General features: G+C 33.1%; 2 protein-coding genes across 4 annotated transcripts in view; one reads left to right on the forward strand and one right to left on the reverse strand.

Annotated features, from left to right (window-relative positions):
* Window positions 1–1395: 1395 nt before the first annotated feature.
* On the reverse strand, window positions 1396–19925 carry LOC145293892 (COMM domain-containing protein 2-like). The gene is made up of 5 exons (XM_080140656.1): window positions 19700–19925; window positions 10600–10677; window positions 7210–7292; window positions 5959–6132; window positions 1396–3911 (listed from the first exon to the last, which is right to left on the reverse strand). Exons 1-5 carry the CDS (start codon window positions 19764–19766, stop codon window positions 3714–3716), a joined length of 600 nt encoding a protein of 199 aa, XP_079996782.1. The 5' UTR covers window positions 19767–19925; the 3' UTR covers window positions 1396–3713.
* The window catches only part of LOC145293891 (uncharacterized), a 69184-nt gene continuing 68980 nt past the window's right edge, over window positions 19910–20113 (forward strand). The window contains exon 1 of one of the 3 annotated variants that reach the window (XM_080140652.1): window positions 19910–20047. The gene's annotated coding sequence lies outside the window, so the exon portion shown is untranslated. The remainder of the gene's footprint in view (window positions 20048–20113) is intronic. The other 2 variants (XM_080140654.1, XM_080140655.1) reach the window with 2 other exon arrangements.

Raw genomic sequence — 20113 nt, forward strand, 5'->3', positions numbered from 1 at the left:
ATCTAAAACCAAACTCCTATCTTTACATCATCAACGCTCTGATCTCCATCTGGCATCAATTGAAATGGATGGCTCTCGTCTAGGAGAAGCCCCATGTTTTGATAAGTTTCTGGGTTTGTCCTTTACTCCTGATCTTAAATGGAACACGTACATCAAGTCTGTTGCCAAGGTCGCTGGAAAGATGGCGGGATCCTTCTACCGCTCCAGAAGATATCTCACTACTGATGCAATTCTCTATTTATATAAAAGCCAAGTACGTCCAAGGATGGAATACTGCTGCCATATCTGGGCAGGAGCTGCTAAAAACAGCCTATCCTGCCTTGACAGCGTACAAAATAGACTTTGTGGCTTAGTGGGGGATGCCCTTTTCTCTACCCTGCAACCTCTCTCCCACAGAAGAGACGTTGCGAGCCTCTCCTTGTTTTATCGTTATTTCCATGGCAGGTGCTCGTCTGAATTCGAATCTCTGGCCCCCCCCCCTCGCCAATCTTTCACGAAAAACACCCGTCTAGCTGAATCCACTGTGAATAATTTTTCCCACTCTTTATCTGTGCCTAAATCAAAACGTAGATTCCATGAACAAAGCTTCTTTCTTAGAACTGCACGCCTGTGGAACTCTGTTCCGTCTGCCTGCTTCCCACCTGACTACAACCTGGATGTCTTCAAGTCCAACGTAAACAAATTCCTGATGAATCGCCCCCTTAAGTGAACACTTCATTAAATCTCCATACTAACGTACTGTACTTGCAATAACCCTTATCCCTGAGTGGCTTCCGGGCCTTGATAAGTGGTGACCACCATGTAAAAAAAAAAAAAAAAAAAAGATTCAGCAATACTGGATGACCTACTAATGTATATATATAAATTCTGTCCTGTTATATATAAAAAAAAGTTATTGAATAGAAATCTTGCTGGACGAATCCATTTCAAGTATTTATGTTAACTGAGAAAGCAAATAACATCAGACAACCCTCTGTCTTCAATCTATACTCATGAGATGCTTTTTCATTTTTTTTTTTTTTTTTTAACTTTCTATTCTAAATCGTTTTTTTCTGTCTAGTTTGAGAGGGTTTTTTTTTTCTTTCTTCCTTTTAACTTTACTAATTCAGACATTAAGTCGATACCAAATTTTAGCAATATCAGCCTAGTAGTTTTCTTGAAAAATTGGAACTTAATACTAATCCCTATTAATCCCTAACTGTGCATCAAATTGATACCATAATACTTAGTTTGCTGTACTTTATCATAGCAAAGGTCCATACAAAATTCCAGCCAAATCAGCCATGTAGTTTTAGAAAAAGGTGAATGGACAGACAGACAAACAGACTAAGAGAGAAAAAAAAAAATTATATATATATATATATATATATGCAATAAAAAAGTAAAGACCGTATGTTACTATATATAAAAATTTATTTCATACATTTGATTTTTTTTTTCATTTATCAATAAATTAAGTACATTTTCCATTTTTCAAGGAATAAATTTCATCTTTTTTTGTTTTCAAAGATGATAAATTGAATACATTTCAATAGAATTAAATTATTTTTAAAATGTACAGACATCAGCAGAGAAGATCAGGAACAAAAAAAAAAAAAAATTCCAATTTTTTTCCATTGTTCATATAATCCAAGAAGTTCAAGCGGTGCCAACCATGAGTTCAGAACAATTTCCAATTTATAACTTAGCACCAATGGCATCTGATATTTCACAAGACAGAGCAATAGCTCGCGAGATGCATGGAGTAATAAATGAATAACAAACAAGAACAGGCAGCATTAAAACACAGCAAGAACTTTAACATATGATGATCAAGTGGAAACACACGCTGTTCTATCCTTGAAAGAATCTTTTCTTATAGCATCTCACATTCGACTACAGATTGAGTGTAGTATAAGGTGAGGAATAGAAGATTTGCATTTTTGATGATAAATAATTTCTAACCGGCAATTTGTCATCTTGCTTTCCACTTTATCATATTTGAAATGTAAACAACCTATAAAAATTATCGTAACCCTTTGTTTAAATAATATTTGTACTTGCCTGATAAGCATTTCTCCAAGTAGATTATTTTCTACCCTTTTTAGTCTATAATGTTCATTCGCTGAATATTGTCGAATTCGGGATCTTTTTGTCAGACTTGGGAATCTTGACAATGGCTCTTATTGGGGAATGGCGGAAAAATGATTTTATTCTTTCCACCATTCACCAATAGGAGTTATTATTAAAATACACCTGAAGAAGTTGAATGTTATATCAGCTGAAATATAATAAAAAGCAATATGAGAACAGTGTCATCTCATGAAAATGCACCTAATGCTGAGTAGTTCTGAGAGATTTGATCCTGTTACTTGTTTGTAGGTTTGTTGTGTTTCTGTGAAATAAGTGTTGCTGACTATTATGGATTATTTGGACTACTGTTCTCATCTTGGTTATTACTCTCATATTTTGGCTGATGTAACCTCCGAGCTTCTTCAAATAATGGCTTCTATAGGTGAATGGTGAAAAGAATGTTTTTATTTTTTTCCACCCTTCACCAATAAGTGCCATTGTCAAGATGCACCTCAAGAAGGTTGAAGGTTATATCAACTGAAACTTGAGAATAATAACCAAGATGAAAACAGTAGTTCGGACAATTCAAATAATATAAATTTTCAATCCTTATCTCAAAAATTCAAAAATATTAAATCATACATAATAGTTGGTGTATGTCGGTAGCAGGGTGACCAAAGTAGTAGAAGTTGTTGGAGGAGATGCAGTCTGTGATAAGGTCTACAGCTTGGTGTGCTGGTATGGAGTAGTAAAGAGAGACAACGTCAAGGTTGAATACGTATCTGTTGAGTTGTAAGTGTTGGAGTTGTAGTAAGTGTAGTCTACGGATAGCTTTGTCTGAGCTGCTGACATGTCAGGTAGATGATGAGTAGTGGTTTGAGTAGTTGGGACTTAAATATTAATCTTTGTAAATTAAAAAAAAAACTGGCAAATTTATAAATAAGAGTTAATCATTGGATTAATTGAACTGATTTCAGGTTAATTTTTTGGGGTTTGTTTTCCTAAACAATTTCAATCAGTTTTAACTAAGAAAGTAAAAACATGAAAGAACTCGCATCTTTGTGATATATAGATTTGATCCTTTTGTCCATTTATAAAATTTCAATTTGTTTCAATTCATATCTTCAAAGTTTATCTTTTTTAGAAAATTTTATTTTTGATATTTTCTAAAGACAATCCAAAGAATAGAATATAAAAACTTGTAAACCTTTTTATAAAACATTTTTTCCCCATCATCAGTCACATGACTGCCACATTATACATGAGAACTGACACCCCTGTTTAGTTTTTTGGTGCTTGGTTTTCCTCAGCATTTCAATCAGTTTTAACTAAGATAAAAAAAAAATTTTTTAAAAAATCAAAAAAAATCAAAGAACTCACATGTTGGTAATAGACAGATGTTTGATTCTAATTTTGGTCCTCTCATCCAACTATAAAATTTCAATTCACTTCAACCTATATGAAATCTTCAAAGTTTGTCTTTTTTGGAAAATTTCATGTTTTGTATATTTTCTAAAGACAATTCTTAGCATTTCAAGTATAAAAACTTGGGAGCACTTTTTTATAAAACATATTTTTTCTCCACCCATTTCTTATTCACATAACTGCACATTATACACGAGAAATCTTTACACCGAATCCTCTAAAGCGCGATAGTGAATTCAGTCTATGTTTCTTACGATACGGCGACAGTATGTGGACTTCATTTCGTCTAAAGCTTTCTCCAATTCCTTAGTGAGCTGCAACAAGTTACCAGGGTCAGTTTGCAAAATGTGCGTGCTTTTTTCATGATCTTCCTCTAAGTGAAGTTTCAAAACAACATTTGGTGTTATCTGATGCCGGAGAGAGCGGCTGGCAACCTATAAGCAAAATAAATACAGGATTTATAGGTATAACATTTTAAAATGACAAAAATATAAGAAGAGTAATTATCCCAAAATTTAATTCCCTAACCCGAACAGTTTTGCACCACTTTTATATCCTCTTATGAAGTTTAAAATCGAAATATAAGAATATTAAACCTTATGCATGATTTCTTGTTGATTTTTTTTTTAACGATAAATACAGTTAAATCGCATCTTCGCCTCGAAGATCATTTTACTTAAAAAAATCGCCCATATTTATTTGGACGTATATAATATTTTTTTTTTTTATTTTATTATTTTTAAAACAGTAATCTACGTACATGTATGTTTCGAGGTATCTACCTCTCTTCAGCATAGCTTGACTGTGTCTAGGAATCAAACTCTGGCCCTTATGTATCACAGTTCGGCATGTTAACCATTACGCCATGAACTCCTAGACAATTTTACTGTTTATTTTTATCGTTTATAAACTTAGACTTCTTGTTGATTTTTTTTAACGATAAATATGGTTAAATAGCGTGTCTGTCTCAAAGTATTCTAATTTTGATAAAAGTCTATTACATAATTTTAATTCTAGAAAATGTCTCGGTTTTAAGAAGAAATAGAAATTCAGTGAATCTTGCTTTATTGGTGTCTAATGACCATGGGTCAAATTTAATACAGATCTGAAATGAGAGGTTGTGTCCATATTTATGTCCCCTTAAATGCCCAAAGAAACTGAAATTTAAGAAATATTTATTAATTGATGTCTAATACCGATTGTTATAATTTCACAAAAATTGAAAGTATCTAAATTTTCACAAATAGATTCCACCTTATTTCCATAAATACCAAATATAGGCCACATTTGGATCCCTTACACCCATCAGCACTGTTCCAAAATATCCTGTACATACAAAATCTTAATTTATAAAAGATATACCTTCTGATGAATTTCTATGAACTTTCATCAAATCATTAAACTCTAATGAAATATCTTAAAAGTTTACTAGACGTACTCATTATTTGGTACGCTTTGATTTTTTTTACTCTTGTCCATGCAAAACAAAGCGTATTGTCATTTGGATGTTAGGGGTTACTATTTGCAATCATGTACTGAGGGAAGTTGAGAAGCAAGATATTCATTCAGATCACATTTAAACTTCTGCATAGTCGGAGAAGTAGGAAAGGGAGAGAATTCCAAAGTTTAGCAGTTCCAGAGAAGAAACTGTTAGAGTAGAAGGCTTTCTGGCATCTAGAGAGTTTAGAGTGAAGGGGTGGGATTTTGTTGTCTGTCGAGTTAATTGGGAGTATGCACATTAAGAGGGCACAATGCTACGAGTTCATCAGAGCACAATACATTAAAGTATTTGTAAAACAGGAACAAGTATGCAACATTGTGGTGATGGGACAGATGGTTAAAGTTTGGTCGATAGTACAGGACCTATTAGATTAGCGGTTCTTTTTTGGATCCTGTCCAAGAGGGAGAGACTAGTGGTAGATGCACTGGCCCAGATGTGGCAACAATACAGGCGAATGGTGGCCTTGTAGAGCTATAGGATGCTCTCAGATGCGAGTAATTTTCTAGTAAGGTAGAGGGAGTTCACCTTCTTTGCAGCAGCCTTGGCAATGTCCTCAATGTATTTGTTCCAATTCATGTTGTCTGTGAATGTTAAGTCAAGGAGTTTGAATGATAAACTCTCAGGTAGCATGCTATTTGTCAAAATAAAATAACAGGAAAACTATTTGATATACTTATATTTAAAAAAAAAAAAAAAAAAATTATTGAAAAATATTTTGAATCAAAGTCGTAGCAATGGATAACTCATCTTCCCTCATGAGCAAAATAATGGTAACGAAAATGTTAAAAATGGTGGTGGTGGTGGGAGGGAAACAAGATAAGCAAAGCGTAAAAGAGGGAGAGCAGTGAATTTCAGCCAAACAGCATGAGAAAATGTAGCAAGTAAGCTCTAGTATTGTTGTTAGAAATCAGCCTCTCCGCTTCAGTCTAAAAAGAAATACTCCTAATTAGTGGAGAACTGATTCATGTTTAAATCTTTACCTGAACATCCAGACGCCATTCAAAATCATGATAATGAGGAAGATCCATGGACATATCCGAAAGAACATTACGGATCATCAATCTATTCTCTAGATACATCGTCAGAAGAATTTGGACAATCTCATCTGGAAATCCAAGAATAGTGATGGAATCCTGAAAGTCTACCTCATTAATCTGAAAAAAAAAAAAAAAAAAAAAAATCAAAAACATATATAAATAAAAAGGTTTTTAAAAATAAAACTTATTTTTTATTATCATTTCAAACGCTAATTAATGAAAAATTATAGATGCTTTACTTATTTAAAAAATTTTTTTTTACAATTTGAAGTTAAATTAGAGTAGATATTTATTCATGTGTCTACACTAACCTAAAAAAATCATTTTTATTTAATAACTTCAGAAAATAAATCAGAAATAACTTAACATCCATTTTACATGTAGGCATGTGTTGCACAGCTTTTAGAAATTGACTTTCAAACCAAGCTATCTCTGGCCAGGTATTTATTTATTACTTAAGCACATTCTTACAATCCAACATCAGGTTGGAAAATTTGCTTAGAGCACTAAATTTGTCCAGCATATACGTTATCCTAAGGACAAACTGATTATGCTGTTATGGTCATGTGATATATTTAGCAAAAACTAATGTAAATTTTTAATATTTATTTTCATGACCTAAGAGAAAAAAGTTTTCCTGAAAAATTTGGTTCAGGCGGTTTTCTGCATACATGGTCTAACAACTTCTCTGAAAAATTAATTAATCAATTTAGAGAAAAATCAGAAATTTAACAAAATAATGGACAGTGACAAAAATATAATTTCTGAGATAAAGATAAAAATAAATAAAAATAAATAAATTAAACACAAAATGAAGCCAACAAAAAAGTGAAACTTTTAAAATAAAAAAAAAACATTTGAAGGATAAAAAAATGCTTGTGTATTATAATTAGATAAAAAAAAATACATTTTAACATTATTCTGTAATTAAATATGTTGAAATTAGTAAAAATTTTGAAATGAAAAATGATATAAAAGATAACTCTATCCATAACACATAATTAAGTATGTGTGATAAATGTTTAACCGTTAAGGTTAAATATCTAAGTTAAAGTAAAAATGGATCATGAATTCTATTAACAATTGCATTGGTGTTTTTTGGGGGGTTGGTGGGAGGGAGATACCTTATACATACATAGAGAGAGAGAGAGAGAGAGAGAGAGAGAGAGAGAGAGAAATGGTATTATTACTAACCATTAGTCTAGAAGTCTCTGTTAGCAAATGCATTAAACCTTCCACTGCATGTTGAATAGTTTCAGCCTCAACATCAAGTTTTTCTGAAAAGGAAACAGAATTTCTTGGTATTAAACCATCATTATTCTAATAAATATTTCATAAATTTAACTTCCACTTTTTACACTGGAATTATCAATTACAAGATTTTTTTTTTGATTGTTAAAAATAGGTCAAATTTATTGTCTGACTTAGAAGGAATCTTTTATGCCAAATTAATGATTGAATATGGTTACATTTGTGTTCATTTCTGCATTAAATACTAATCCCTAACTGGGCATCAAATGAATATCATAATACTTAGTTCACAGCACAATGTTACCATTGTTCAACAAGGAAAGAGTCTATCAGGCATGTTACGCAATGTGATGATGTGAAACCTGATTAGTGATGGATAAGAAAATATTCTGCATGGAAAGGAATGGTATGAGAATGATACAATGGATGTGTAATGCAAGTCATTTCAGGATCAGTTCTGATGAGCTTAGAGGGATATTAAATATGAACAGTATAGGGAGATGTATGCAGAACAAGAGACTTAATTCTTACATTTCTTGTATGCAAATTGGTTATGCTCTTTCAATCTTACAGCAAGGTCACTGCACTTCTTGCGTATCCAATGATTAAATCACTTTGCATTATCGCTGATAACAGCCATTGGTTTTCTCTGGAATTTGAATGACAATAAGCATCCTTGGGATTCCAGTACCTTCCATGTCCTTCAAGTGGAGGTTTAGATGGTGGTGTCCTTCCTTGGCACTTCCAAGTATGAAATCACACTGCCACCCTGTGATCCAATATTATCATCAAGGTAACAAAACTTCTTGGTAACCTCAATGGTTTCACCATCCAGATGTACTTTCTTCACATCTGAGTTTTCATCCATTTCCATAATCTTGCACACAAACTGGTCATCCGTTCTCAATTTAACATTGATCCCATTGCACTACTTTTGCATCCAATGCTCGCAAGTAGCACAAAAAATTGAATTTCACCCAACTTCCTTTTCACAAATGGAACAAGGGAACTTTCCTTTTTCGAGGAGTTTTCCAGCACTACAATCACTAATCATCACTTTGGTTTTCGGTAACATTCGCTTTCATGCCTTTATTTCCCATGGCATTCCTCCACGTCTTTAACTTAACTTACATATGTTATCCATTGTTTCACAGGCAAGTACTAAATAATCAATGCAAAAAAGCATCTCTTCTATGCCACCAATCCAAAAACGCTTCTAAAACGCAAACAAAAAGCAACAAACTCACTACAGAACACTGATGTACTCCTACTTTAACATTAGAACTGGCACTAAATGTGCTTTTATTTCTTAACACGACTTTCAGCATTTCTATATATTGCTTTAACGACCTTCACTAACCACTCATTTGTTCCCAGCTTATGCAAAAACCCACTGGACAATCACTGTTAAAAGCTTTCTCTAGATCCTCAAAAGAAAGAATACAGGCTCTTCTTATTATTAAGTTACTTCTCTTGCATTTGTCTCATTCTAAATATAATACAAGTGATACTTTGCTCAGGTGTAAAATTGTATTTCATCTATGCTTATCAAACTTTATTTGCTTTTTAATTATTCTATCAATCACTTTCAGGACCCGATCCATCAATTTTAAGCCTCTGTAAATTTTTTTTTTTTTTTTTTTTTTACACAGCCATCACCACCTTATCAAGGCCAAGAGGCCACTCAAGGATAAGGGTTAAAGAGTGTACAGTAGAAGTTGGACAATATAGTAATCATTAGTAATGAAAATTTGGTAAATTTGATAACTTATATGGAATGGCTCATCAAGAACTTATTTACGTTAGACTTGAACACAACCATATTGTAGTCAGCCGGAAAGCAGGAAAACGGAAGACAATTCCACAGGCTTGCAGTTCTAAGAAAGAAGTTTTGTTCATTGAATCTACGTTTAGGTTTAGGCACAGATAAAGAGTGGGGGGAATTATTGATAGTGTTTTCAGCTAGACGAATGTTTCTTGTGAAAGTTAGGCGAGGAGGGACCATAGACTGAAGCTCAGTCGAACACTTTCCATGAAAATAACGATAAAGCAGAAACAAACTCGCAAGATCTCTTCTGTGAGATAGAGGTTGCAGGAAAGACAAAAGGACATCTCCTACGAGGCTACAAAGTCTATTTTGAACTCTATCAAGGCAGGACAAGTCCTTTCTAGCAGCTCCTGCCCAGATGTGGCAACAGTATTCCATCAATTACCTCTATCAAGTGCTTCCCCTTTACTCTTGTAACAATTCAGTTTGCTTGTTTTTTTTTCCACAAGAATCACCACTTATCAAGGCCCGGAGGCCACTCGAGGATAAGGGTTAAAGGGTATACATTAGTCAATGTGATTATAGCGTAGTAAACATAAGTAGTGGGAATTTTGTAAATTGGATTACTTAGGGGAACGGTTCACAAAGAACTTGTTTACGTTGGGCTTGAAGACAACCAAGTTGTAGTCAGCTGGGAAGCAGGCAAATGGAAGAAAGTTCCACAGGTGTGCAGTTCTATGGAAGAAGCTTTGTTCATGGAATCTACATTTAGGTTTAGGCACAGATAAAGAGTGTGGGAAATTATTGATAGTGGTTTTGGCTAGACGAGTGTTTTTCGTGAAAGTTTGGCGAGGGAGGACCATACATTGAAGCTCAGCTGAGCACTTGCCATGAAAATAACGATAAAGCAGAGACAGGCTTGCAACGTCTCTTCTATGAGAAAGCAGTTGTAAGGAAGAGAAAAGGAGAACAGGGCATCCCCCACTGAACTAAGTTGTTCTTAGTTCCCAGTCTTTCAGGATAACCTTTTCTTTTATGATTTGATTTGTTATATGCATGATCATCTTAATAGCTGTTTTACCAAATCTGTACTTGCTAATAAAGAAACCACTTTATCTTTTTTAGGAGACTGCATTGTCCTTTCTTACCAACAGCTTGACTATAGAACAACAATTTGTTTACAACAGTGGTTCCCAAACTTTTACAATTGAGCTCTTTAAATTTTCACGGCACATCTATCAGAAAAAAATATTTAAATGAATAATTAACAATACTTACGAAGATTTATTATGATTGAAAATTCAAAATAACCGTTTAAACAAATGATTTATTATATATTTTATTTATTCTCTTTTTGATAATCAAACATCGATATCACATAAGTAATAATGTGCGAGTTAGTATTTATTAATACAAACAACTCCGTTTATGATGATATGAAAGCGGTTTCACACCAGTAAAACTTTTGTGGCATACCAGTAATCATTCTGCAGTACACCAATGTGATACGCTACGATGGTTGGGAACCACTAGTCTACAAATTAAAAAGAAAAAAAAAAACTTACGTGCAGCATTTTGATAAATTTTGGGGTTGCAACCATTTTTAATGAATTCTATAGAAATCCGGCAAAATTCCTGAACAACTGCAAAAACACAACAAAAAAAATGTATAGCTCATAAATAAAAGTTGTAGGAAATTTACAATTTGAAAAAAAAAAAAAAAATTATATATATATATATATATATATATATATATATATATATATATATATATATATGCATGGCACAATGTAAATGGAGAAAGGCATTTTCAATACTTACATTCTAATAACTATGTTTTTTATCATTTTGTTTAAACTCTGGAGTGGGCATCTTACTGGACAGTAGACATTCACCCCCCCCCTATCTCATACATTCCAACCGAGAGAGCTTTTAAAGATTATAACTGTCCTTTTAAGTGCAAATGTTTGTATCTCTCTTGCACCTGGTTCACCAGGTATATTTGCCAGATAGTTTTTGAAATTCTTTTTCCCCCCAGAGTCTTGTTGCTCCTATAATTACTGGAATGATGGAGATCTTCCTAAGATTTCCAATTTCTTTTCATGTCATACATAAGATCTTGGTATTTTGTTATCTTTTCCCTTTCAGCTCTGTTTAACCCAGTATCACTGTGGAGACTAACTTCTAATAAGGTGACTTCTTCTTGTCCTTTATCACTATGTCAGGTTTAATAGATCCGTTTTCTAGGTATGTAGTTGTAGGGATTGCATAGTCATAGTGGATGGTGTATGACTTATTTCCAACTGTTCTTGCTGGTAAACATGTTTCCAGAACTTGCTGCTGCATTCGATATTCAATCTTTTTACAGATGGTTCAATGGAGATATTTACACATTCCATTGTGTTGCATTGTATAGTTGCTGAACGTTACAAGTTTTTGAAATTCTTTTTGATAAATCCAGTTGCTCTCATAATTATTAGCATGGAGGTTTTTCTAAAGTTTCAGTTTATTTTCATGATGTATATAAAAAGACCTTAGTATTTTGTTACCTTCTCTCTCTCAGCTCTGTTTGAGCTAACATCATTAGGAACACTGACTTCAACTAGGGTTGCTAACTTTTCCCACTTATCTCATATCACTATGCCAGTTTTTGTTACTGATAATGTGATCTGTGTAAAGAAATGAGAACGTTTGTATAATCACAATATTTGAAGACATAAAAAAATAAAATAACTGTCATGGGTTCTATCCTACTTTGTGGCATTTTTGGTATGTGAAGGTTGGTTAGTGCAAGAAGAGTTCAAGGGTTAAGTTGCTGACGTATGTCAAAGTCGGTAGTTGAGGTTGACGATAGCACCTAGAATACGTCGATCAAGTATGTGTGAGAGAACGTGGAAAGAAAGAAAAAGCATGAAAAAGAGAAAGAAAGAAAATAGAAAGAAAAGAGAAAGAGAGCGTGAAAGAAAAGAGAAAGAAAGAGAGCGTGAAAGAAAAGAGAAAGAAAGAGAGCGTGAAAGAAAAGAGAAAGAAAGAGAGCGTGAAAGAAAAGAGAAAGAGAGCGTGAAAGAAAAGAGAAAGAGAGCGTGAAAGAAAAGAAAGAGAGCGTGAAAGAAAAGAAAGAGAAAGAGAGCGTGAAAGAAAAGAAAGAGAAAGAGAGCGTGAAAGAAAAGAAAGAGAAAGAGAGCATGAAAGAAAGAGAGGAAGATATCTTTTCTCCCACATGCAAGTAAGTTGGTTTTCCGAGTTTGAATAGCACCGTTGAGATTTTGCTAAGATGCGTAGAAGAAAGGTGTAAAGACAAGTCAGCCAACAAAAGAAAATTGCGGAACTGCCAAGACCAAGAAAGAATAAAACCAAGAATCTGATTAGAAGAGACCAGTTATTTGTTCCTTTATTTGTCATTTCCAGGCTCGAAGAATTGACACAGAAAGTCAGGAACTAAGGTATGTCGAATGAATTGCTTGTTATACACACATGAACACACATATTAAATTAGCCGATAAGACAATATGACCATGCCCAGATACAGATACATACATAGATGATCATGGCTGCGCACACACCTAGACAAAGATACACACGCACCCACATGTATATTACACGCATATATACATATCACATACACGCCGTTTGTATAAACGATACATAATGAATGACATACATGCCACAAGCAACATCCCCCCCTCCCCGCTACATAATACCTGGAAACTACATCCTACAAGTTTACTAAAACAGTGCCAGTGAAATCTGGTATGACGAAGCTATTGGATAGCATAGTTTGGAGACAGACAGACTTCATCCTCACAGTTAATCACTATACAGTGCCCTTAGGACTGGTTACCATTTTTTTATACATGTGGTGGGAATAAATATGAAGCATTGGATAAAGAAACCCTGATATCACTTTTTTTTTTTCATAAACAGCATCTGAGAGGTTTTATAATTGTTTTCAAACTAACATTTCACACACGAAATCGAGTTGTTTCCCTTGCATAAACGATATCATTTCAAGCATAAATATTTTTTATAAATAACAAAATAGACATAACATATATATGCATATTTTTTTACATAACTGTTGAATTTTTTTGTTTTCAATTTCTAAATTCTTCAATTAAATTAAAGATACTCTAGGTGTGTCAGAAATTTTGTGAAAAATACTGAATAATTCTACCCTGTCTTTCCAAGCTTATAACTCCTCGAAAAATGTAATTCAAGCCCTAATTTTTTTTTCAATTAAAAAGAGCAAGAACCAAGGTTTCATAAAAAACAAAAAAAAAAAACAAAAACAAAAAACAAAAAAAACAAACAACATTTAAAAAAAAAAAAAAAAGGTTTTAAACTTCGGACTTTACAGGTAAATTTCTAAAAAAACACTACTTTTTTTGTTTTAAATTTGAATATATTATTTATTGATCTTATATCTTCTATTTGTGATATATAACATTTTGGTGAGTAAATTAATTATTAACTTTTTAATAGACATTTCAAAATGGGAGGCGTGAATTAATTCGACCCCCTGTCTTTACAAGCTTATAACTACTCGAAAATTGTAATTCAAGCCCTAATTTTTTTTTTCAATTAAAGGGGCAAGGACCAAGCTTTCATTAAAAAAAAAAAAGAATAAACAAACAGCGTGGTTTCAAAAAAAGAAGAAGGTTTTAAACTTCGGACTTTACAGGTAAATTTCTAAAAAACACTACTTTTTTGTTTTAAATTTGAATATATTATTTACTGATCTTTTATCTTCAATTTGTGATATATAAAACTTTGGTGAGTAAATTAATTATTTACTTTTTAATAGACACTTGAAAATGGGGGGGGGCGTGAATTTAAAAAAAAAACGTTTGTCTAAAATATTATATTCGGTTTATTGGAAAGAGCATAAAATTTCACATTGACCCTGAAAATATCGTAAAAATTGAATCAATAGAAAAATTTGATAGATTTTTAAAGTTTAAAAATTGAAAAATACCGAGCTCATAAAATTCAATTAATTTCATTACTGTTTAAAAAAAAAAAAAAATTCTATTACTTTTAAAACAACTTTAATAGTTTATTTTGGAAGTATAATCCATAAAGAAAATAAACAACCCACTTTTAAAAGAGAAATTACGAGTTTTTAATATTTTATTCGCAGTTTCGTGTTAGGGGTGTCAAAAATTCATACAAAAATTTTGATACACCTAAAGATACTCTCAAATAGGCTGTTGCAGTTAGAATGCAGTTACTTCCCCTGACTTCATGCAGTTACAAACTATTATTTAAGTAAAACATGATATTTTTTGAAAACTATTTTCATTAATAATTTTCTTCATTATCATTTTTAAAATTTTTTGGATATGTTACTAATTTCAACATGACAATTAAGTAGATAGTATTCAATGTTTTGATAATTGTGCAGTTTAATCAAGACATTAAAAAAATGAAAATGTTGAAAAAAAAAAAAAAAAATTATATTGTATATACTCGTTACTGAATAAAGTTTTCATAAAAAAATAATCACTTAATTTGATCCAAGCATCTTTTTTTACAGATGAAAATCAAATTTTAATGAGATCGAGTGTATCCCACCATCTTGCCTATTTCATGGACGAGGAGGAGAGTGCCTTTCAAAGAAAAAAAAGGATTAACAAAGGACAAAATGAAAAAGGGATTAAAAAAGGACAGAGAAACTGTGACCTGCTCGTGGTTGTTGATTAGTTTAACTTGAAACAAATCTACTCGTGCCTGGAAACACAATGGAGACTTACTGGTTTTCAAAAGGTTTTATTTGGAGAGAAGTTGTTTATGGGAAGAGAGACCAATATCTAATTCTAATTACTTTTTAACTCGTTTTGCTTAGTCTTAAGACAGTGATGCATAAATAGTCTCAAGGCAACATTCATTTAGATTTTTATATTGTCGGGCACATCTTGTCTGTCCCAATTCCTGACTTAAACTGACTTAAAAATCCTTTTGTTTCTTTCTTCGAAGGCATGACATCATCACATCCTAAATTTCGACACCTACCTTTCTTGCGCATTCCATCTAGGAAATTAACCTTTGCCCATCTCCCTCCCTCAATTTAATCATGCTAGTTGCATCTGGATCCATTCCTGTTTGCTACCAGGTTATCCTGACATGTACTCAATGTAACCCTCATCAAAATTCATACTAGTTAGCATAATCACTACTTACTGGCATAGGGTTCCAATATATAACAAACTGTTCTATCAACCAATGAAAGCTCAGACATGTCACTAGTATAGAAAAACTTTTGAACAGCAGAAATACCGATGACTGGAGCAAACTGGAGACATGGATCACAACTACAACTACTGACACTTGTGGAAAAGCATTTGAAGTGGGAGAAAAATACGAAACATGGTGGTGGAATTCGTCAATCAGCAAAACTATAAAGATGAAAGCCATAGCTTTCAAAACACGAAAGATAACAATTCTATCAACGAATGAAAACAAGTACAAATAATTGTGGCATAATGGTTGAGACATCATCCGCATTTGATGGAGTTTGAACAAGTTCCAAGTTTACAGATATGCCGCATGTGTATCTGTTGTACGGACAAATATCATTTCTTTGGCATCACGTATCATATGCATCCTTATCACTAAACATAAGAAACTTTACTGGGAAATCTGGTACGTAGATATGATGTCACATGGTGAAGCTGAAAGCCTCCAAAACAGCATCTACAAAGTTGCTTGAAGAAGGACAACTGATGTATCTGTACAACTGTCTGCCAAGTCTGATGATGAAACACTTCTAACAAAGCTGACTGAATCTGTAAATATTTTCAAACACTAGTTAATGGTAAGTTTAAGCATAAATATTCACCCACAGAGGTGATGGTGGATTCTATGGTGGAAGTATTGATAGCTGAGGTTAAAATGTCAAGAACAAAGCTCCAGATCTGTCAAGCATAACAACCAATTTGCTGTTACGTGATGGACAAATTGTCATATGATCAGTTTTGTCAGTTTTCAAAAAATAAATAAATAAATAAAATAAATAAAGGATGAAGATACTTTGCCAGAATAATGGACAAATAGCATCACTATCCGACTTTACAAGGAAGCTATAGAGGATTGAGACTCCTCAAGCATGGTTTGAATCGAAGTTCTATGAAAGAATACTTATAAACTGGATCCTCCTCAGTCGATTGCGCAGCTTTTGAGCATTACAGTTGAGAATGCTCTTTTTCTACTATTATAACACCATGAGAAGTTTCTCCAACATAAAAGTAATTATTTCAGAAAAAAAGTTCTGACAAGGTGCCATAAAATGTTATCCTTAGACACAAACTTGTTTCTGATGAACTAGTGAATGTAGTTTCTAGACTACCATAAACCGACAATTGCTGTGAGCTTTGTTTGTGTGATCTCCGAACCCCTAGAAATAATGATAGGAGTGTAAAGATTTTTTAAATCAATTATATTCTTATCAATGCAAATGGAAATCAGCACTTGGCATCAAATGCAGAACATGCAATAAGTGATGTCAGAAAAGGTGTTCCAACTTGCTAGTGCTGCATGCATCTGACGCATTTGCATCACGTATCAAAATCCAACTCTGATGTAAGCAGAAATCATTGTAAATGTTAAGAGTCAGTAAATTAACCTACCTTGGCAATACAACCGATTCCAATGGACAAACTGATAAGATAATTTTACAAAATGCAGGCACCCAATCATGTCTGAGCTGTACTCTTATATGGTCAATAGCAAAATGTCAAAACTGTAGAGGACTAGGACATATAAATCCTAATCCCGTTACAAAAGAAAATAATGAAACGAATGGAATGAAGGAAACAGAGACTCAATTGCTGGAATAGATAAACGTGTCATTTATTTATTGTTGAAAGAATGAATGTTTTAGATATAATACGTGTTCATGTCCGCGTGGGTGTAACCATCGTTTGTTGCGGGATTGGTAGTATAGAAGGAAAAAGGAAATGTGTGTTCATCTCACATTCGGGCCACTATTGTTTGTTCGCGCGTGGGAAGAGAAGTGAGTGAATGTAGTGGAAAATGGGAATGATAGTCCAGCGTGTAGACAAAAAAAAAAGATAGAGGGTTGACCTCAGTTAAACTGTGCGCCATGTTAGCCATCAGCTACGCGGTGGTGTTCTCTGGCACAAGTAGTAGATAGAGAGAGAAAGAATAAGAATGTCAATTCAGTTCATGGAGAGAGAAAGCATATAAAGTGTACGTACTGTCTGTTGGCTTTTTGTCCCACATAGTAGCAAGTGGTGTGAGGCACGCGTGTGCATGCCGAAAAGGCACGCTGTCGGTCTGTAGACCGCCCAGCTAGGAAGCTGGTCTGAAAAGGGGCTGGAAACAGCTTGTCTCTTGCTTTTATACTTGTTTCCGGTGATCTTTTGCACATGTGTGGATTTCCTTTGAAAGAGGAAGTGACGTTGTCTATGCGTGCGTGCATGTGCGTATGTTAGCATGTGTGTGTATGTACGCAAACGTGAATATGTGTACGTGGGCGCATATGTTTGTGTGCTCGTATGTATATGACAAGTAATATAGCTTGAAATGTGAACGTGTGTTTTTGCCAGTCTCGTTGTAACAACTTTCACAAAAAAAAAAAAAATTACATTACACAATGTCTAAACTAGTACGATCATATCACCCTACTGTTAGTTATCCAAAACACGCTGAAGCGTGCCCAAATCGATGTCAATAGTCCAAAGCCATTAAAAAAAAAAAAAAAAAAAAAAAAAAAAAAAATGAATAAAATTAAAAGAAATGGAAGAGATCAATTGCTAACAACTTGCTCATACTAGGTGACACAAGTGAAATGACAACAGACCGAAATTGGAACTCATTCACAAAACGTTTAGGATGGGATATAATGTCGAAAAATGAAAACAATAGTAACATCTGTTTGCACATGAGCGAAATGTGAAATATTGAATTTCAAGTAAAACCAATGATATATACTTACCTATCATATCACAGTAAAGCACATATCCAAAAATTACGAAAAATGATAAAGTAGAAAATTAATTATTAATGAAAACAGTTTTTGAACAAAATTCAAGTGTAAATAAAAAAAAATCTGAAGTCAGGGGAAGTAACTGCAGTCTCCTTTGTTACAATTAATGGGGAATATAACTGAATTTATAAACTCATGAATGAAGGTATGTGTTATTTGGCTTTCGGGACAAGATCAAGGTGTAGCATCTGTTCTTCAGATGCTGCACTTCAATTTCTTGTTCTCTGTCAGTGGAGGAGAAATCCTTTACGACTGAGACAATTTTTATTTTTGTTCCTTTTCTCCACGTTAAAAAACGACCCTGGTGTCTAACTCTGTCCCGTCCCGTGGGGAAGCATTGTAAATAGGAACATTTAACTAATTACAACATAAGTAAATAACATTGGTTTTTAATGAAAATTCATTTTTTCGACTTTTCATTTTCGCTCTGATAATGAATAAATACAAACATTTTTAAACTTAAGGTAAATAACTTCTATTATGTTTTTGTATTTTTGAGATGAAGATTGATTATTCATATTTAGATTCTTTGGACTACTATTCTCATCTTCCGTGTTATTTTCACAATGTTTCAGTCGATGTAATCTTCAACTTTCTTCAAATGTACCTTGTCAAACTCAGTAATTTGCACAGAATTTTGAACATGGCCCTTTATTCATATTTAAATTCTTTGGAATACTATTCTCATCTTCCGTGTTATTTTCACAATGTTTCAGTCGATGTAATCTTCAACTTTCTTCAAATGAACCTTGTCAAACTCAGTAATTTGCACAGAATTTTGAACATGGCCCTTTATTTATGTCGTTTCATCAGCCACGATTGGGTAGAAGTTTGAAATAATTTGCAATTGTATTTTTGAGTGTCGCAGGCGGCCTGCATTGAGAATTGAACTTTTAACCTCTAGGAGAGTGTAACTCGCACAAGGCCTTGTGGCATAGTGAATAAAGTACTTGGCAAAATTACACAGCTTGTAACGTTGTGAAAATAACACTCAGCCAAAAGAATCTAAATAATACAAACTTCTATAATGTTTGTGATTTAAAATGAGTTACCCCCCTTGCTGATTTTTATTTTTAGGCAAAATTTTTCATATTAGTAGTCATCTTCACCAGATTAAGCAAGTTAAAAAATTACTTGTTGTTACAAAATTTATTGTATTGCCAATAACATGGTATAACAAATAAACATTGACTAATCAAAAGCAAAGTTCGATTTGTCATCTTAAGTGCTATTTGGGTCTGACTTTGAAAATATAACTTTATATGTTATATGTACATTTAGCAAAACTATTTCGCTTAAAATAATTTACATGATTGAAATCGACTGATACGTGTACATTTTAGGACCAAGCTGAAATAGAATGAAATTTAGAAAACCGTTCTTAAGATAGGTAAGAGGAAGGGGGTGCTTTTTTTTTTTTTAAACTATTCTGTACTTTCACTTAACAATTTAATAAACAAAAAATACTGTAAAAATTGAATTTGGGTTGAAAATCTTTTGATAACTATTGTTTTTTTTTGTTTTGTTTTTTTTTCCACTAACTAATATCCGCGTTTAAATGTGACACAACAACAACAAAAATGTTTTTCAGTAATTGAAAATAAAAAAAGAATAAACACAGGTTACCAACGAGAATAAAAACAAAAAAATTAAATTACCGTCAACACCGACGTCTGCCAAAAATTTCAGATGTTCCTTATGATCGTCTTTAAGCAAGGCCAACATTTTACCTTTTTTTTTTTTTTTTTTTTTTTTTTTTTTTTTTTTTTGAAACGATAACAATAAAAGGAAACTATTTATGGAGCGGAGACTATATTTCTGCTAGGCTCCGTACACCGCCTACTTTACTTCAACTTGATGGGAGAGATGTCTGATGCCACTTCCGGAATTTTACCGGAAGTGACATTTAATGCTGTTGTTGACAAGCATGGACGTCGATCTCGAACACTGTGCATTTTACCACTAAGATACATTAAAAAAAAAACTATTGAAAAATGCTGAAACACGTAAGAACATGGTTTATTTTATTTCTGTGTATATGATCTGTTTTGTGTTTGATTTACAGTGTTAAT

This window comes from Euprymna scolopes, chromosome 15 (assembly GCF_053919585.1).
Source record: "Euprymna scolopes isolate OS-2025 chromosome 15, ASM5391958v1, whole genome shotgun sequence".
In the NCBI taxonomy this organism is placed as follows: domain Eukaryota; kingdom Metazoa; phylum Mollusca; class Cephalopoda; order Sepiida; family Sepiolidae; genus Euprymna; species Euprymna scolopes.

Excerpts from the sequence above, each read along its gene's own strand:
- LOC145293892 (XM_080140656.1), bottom strand. The coding sequence starts at position 19,766 with ATGTTGGCCTTGCTTAAAGACGATCATAAGGAACATCTGAAATTTTTG. Across the intron at positions 7,293-10,599 it reads AATTTATCAAAATGCTGCAC|AAAAACTTGATGTTGAGGCT; the intron begins GTAAGTTTTTTT and ends TTTCCTTTTCAG. Across the intron at positions 3,912-5,958 it reads AATGGCGTCTGGATGTTCAG|GTTGCCAGCCGCTCTCTCCG; the intron begins GTAAAGATTTAA and ends TTTTGCTTATAG.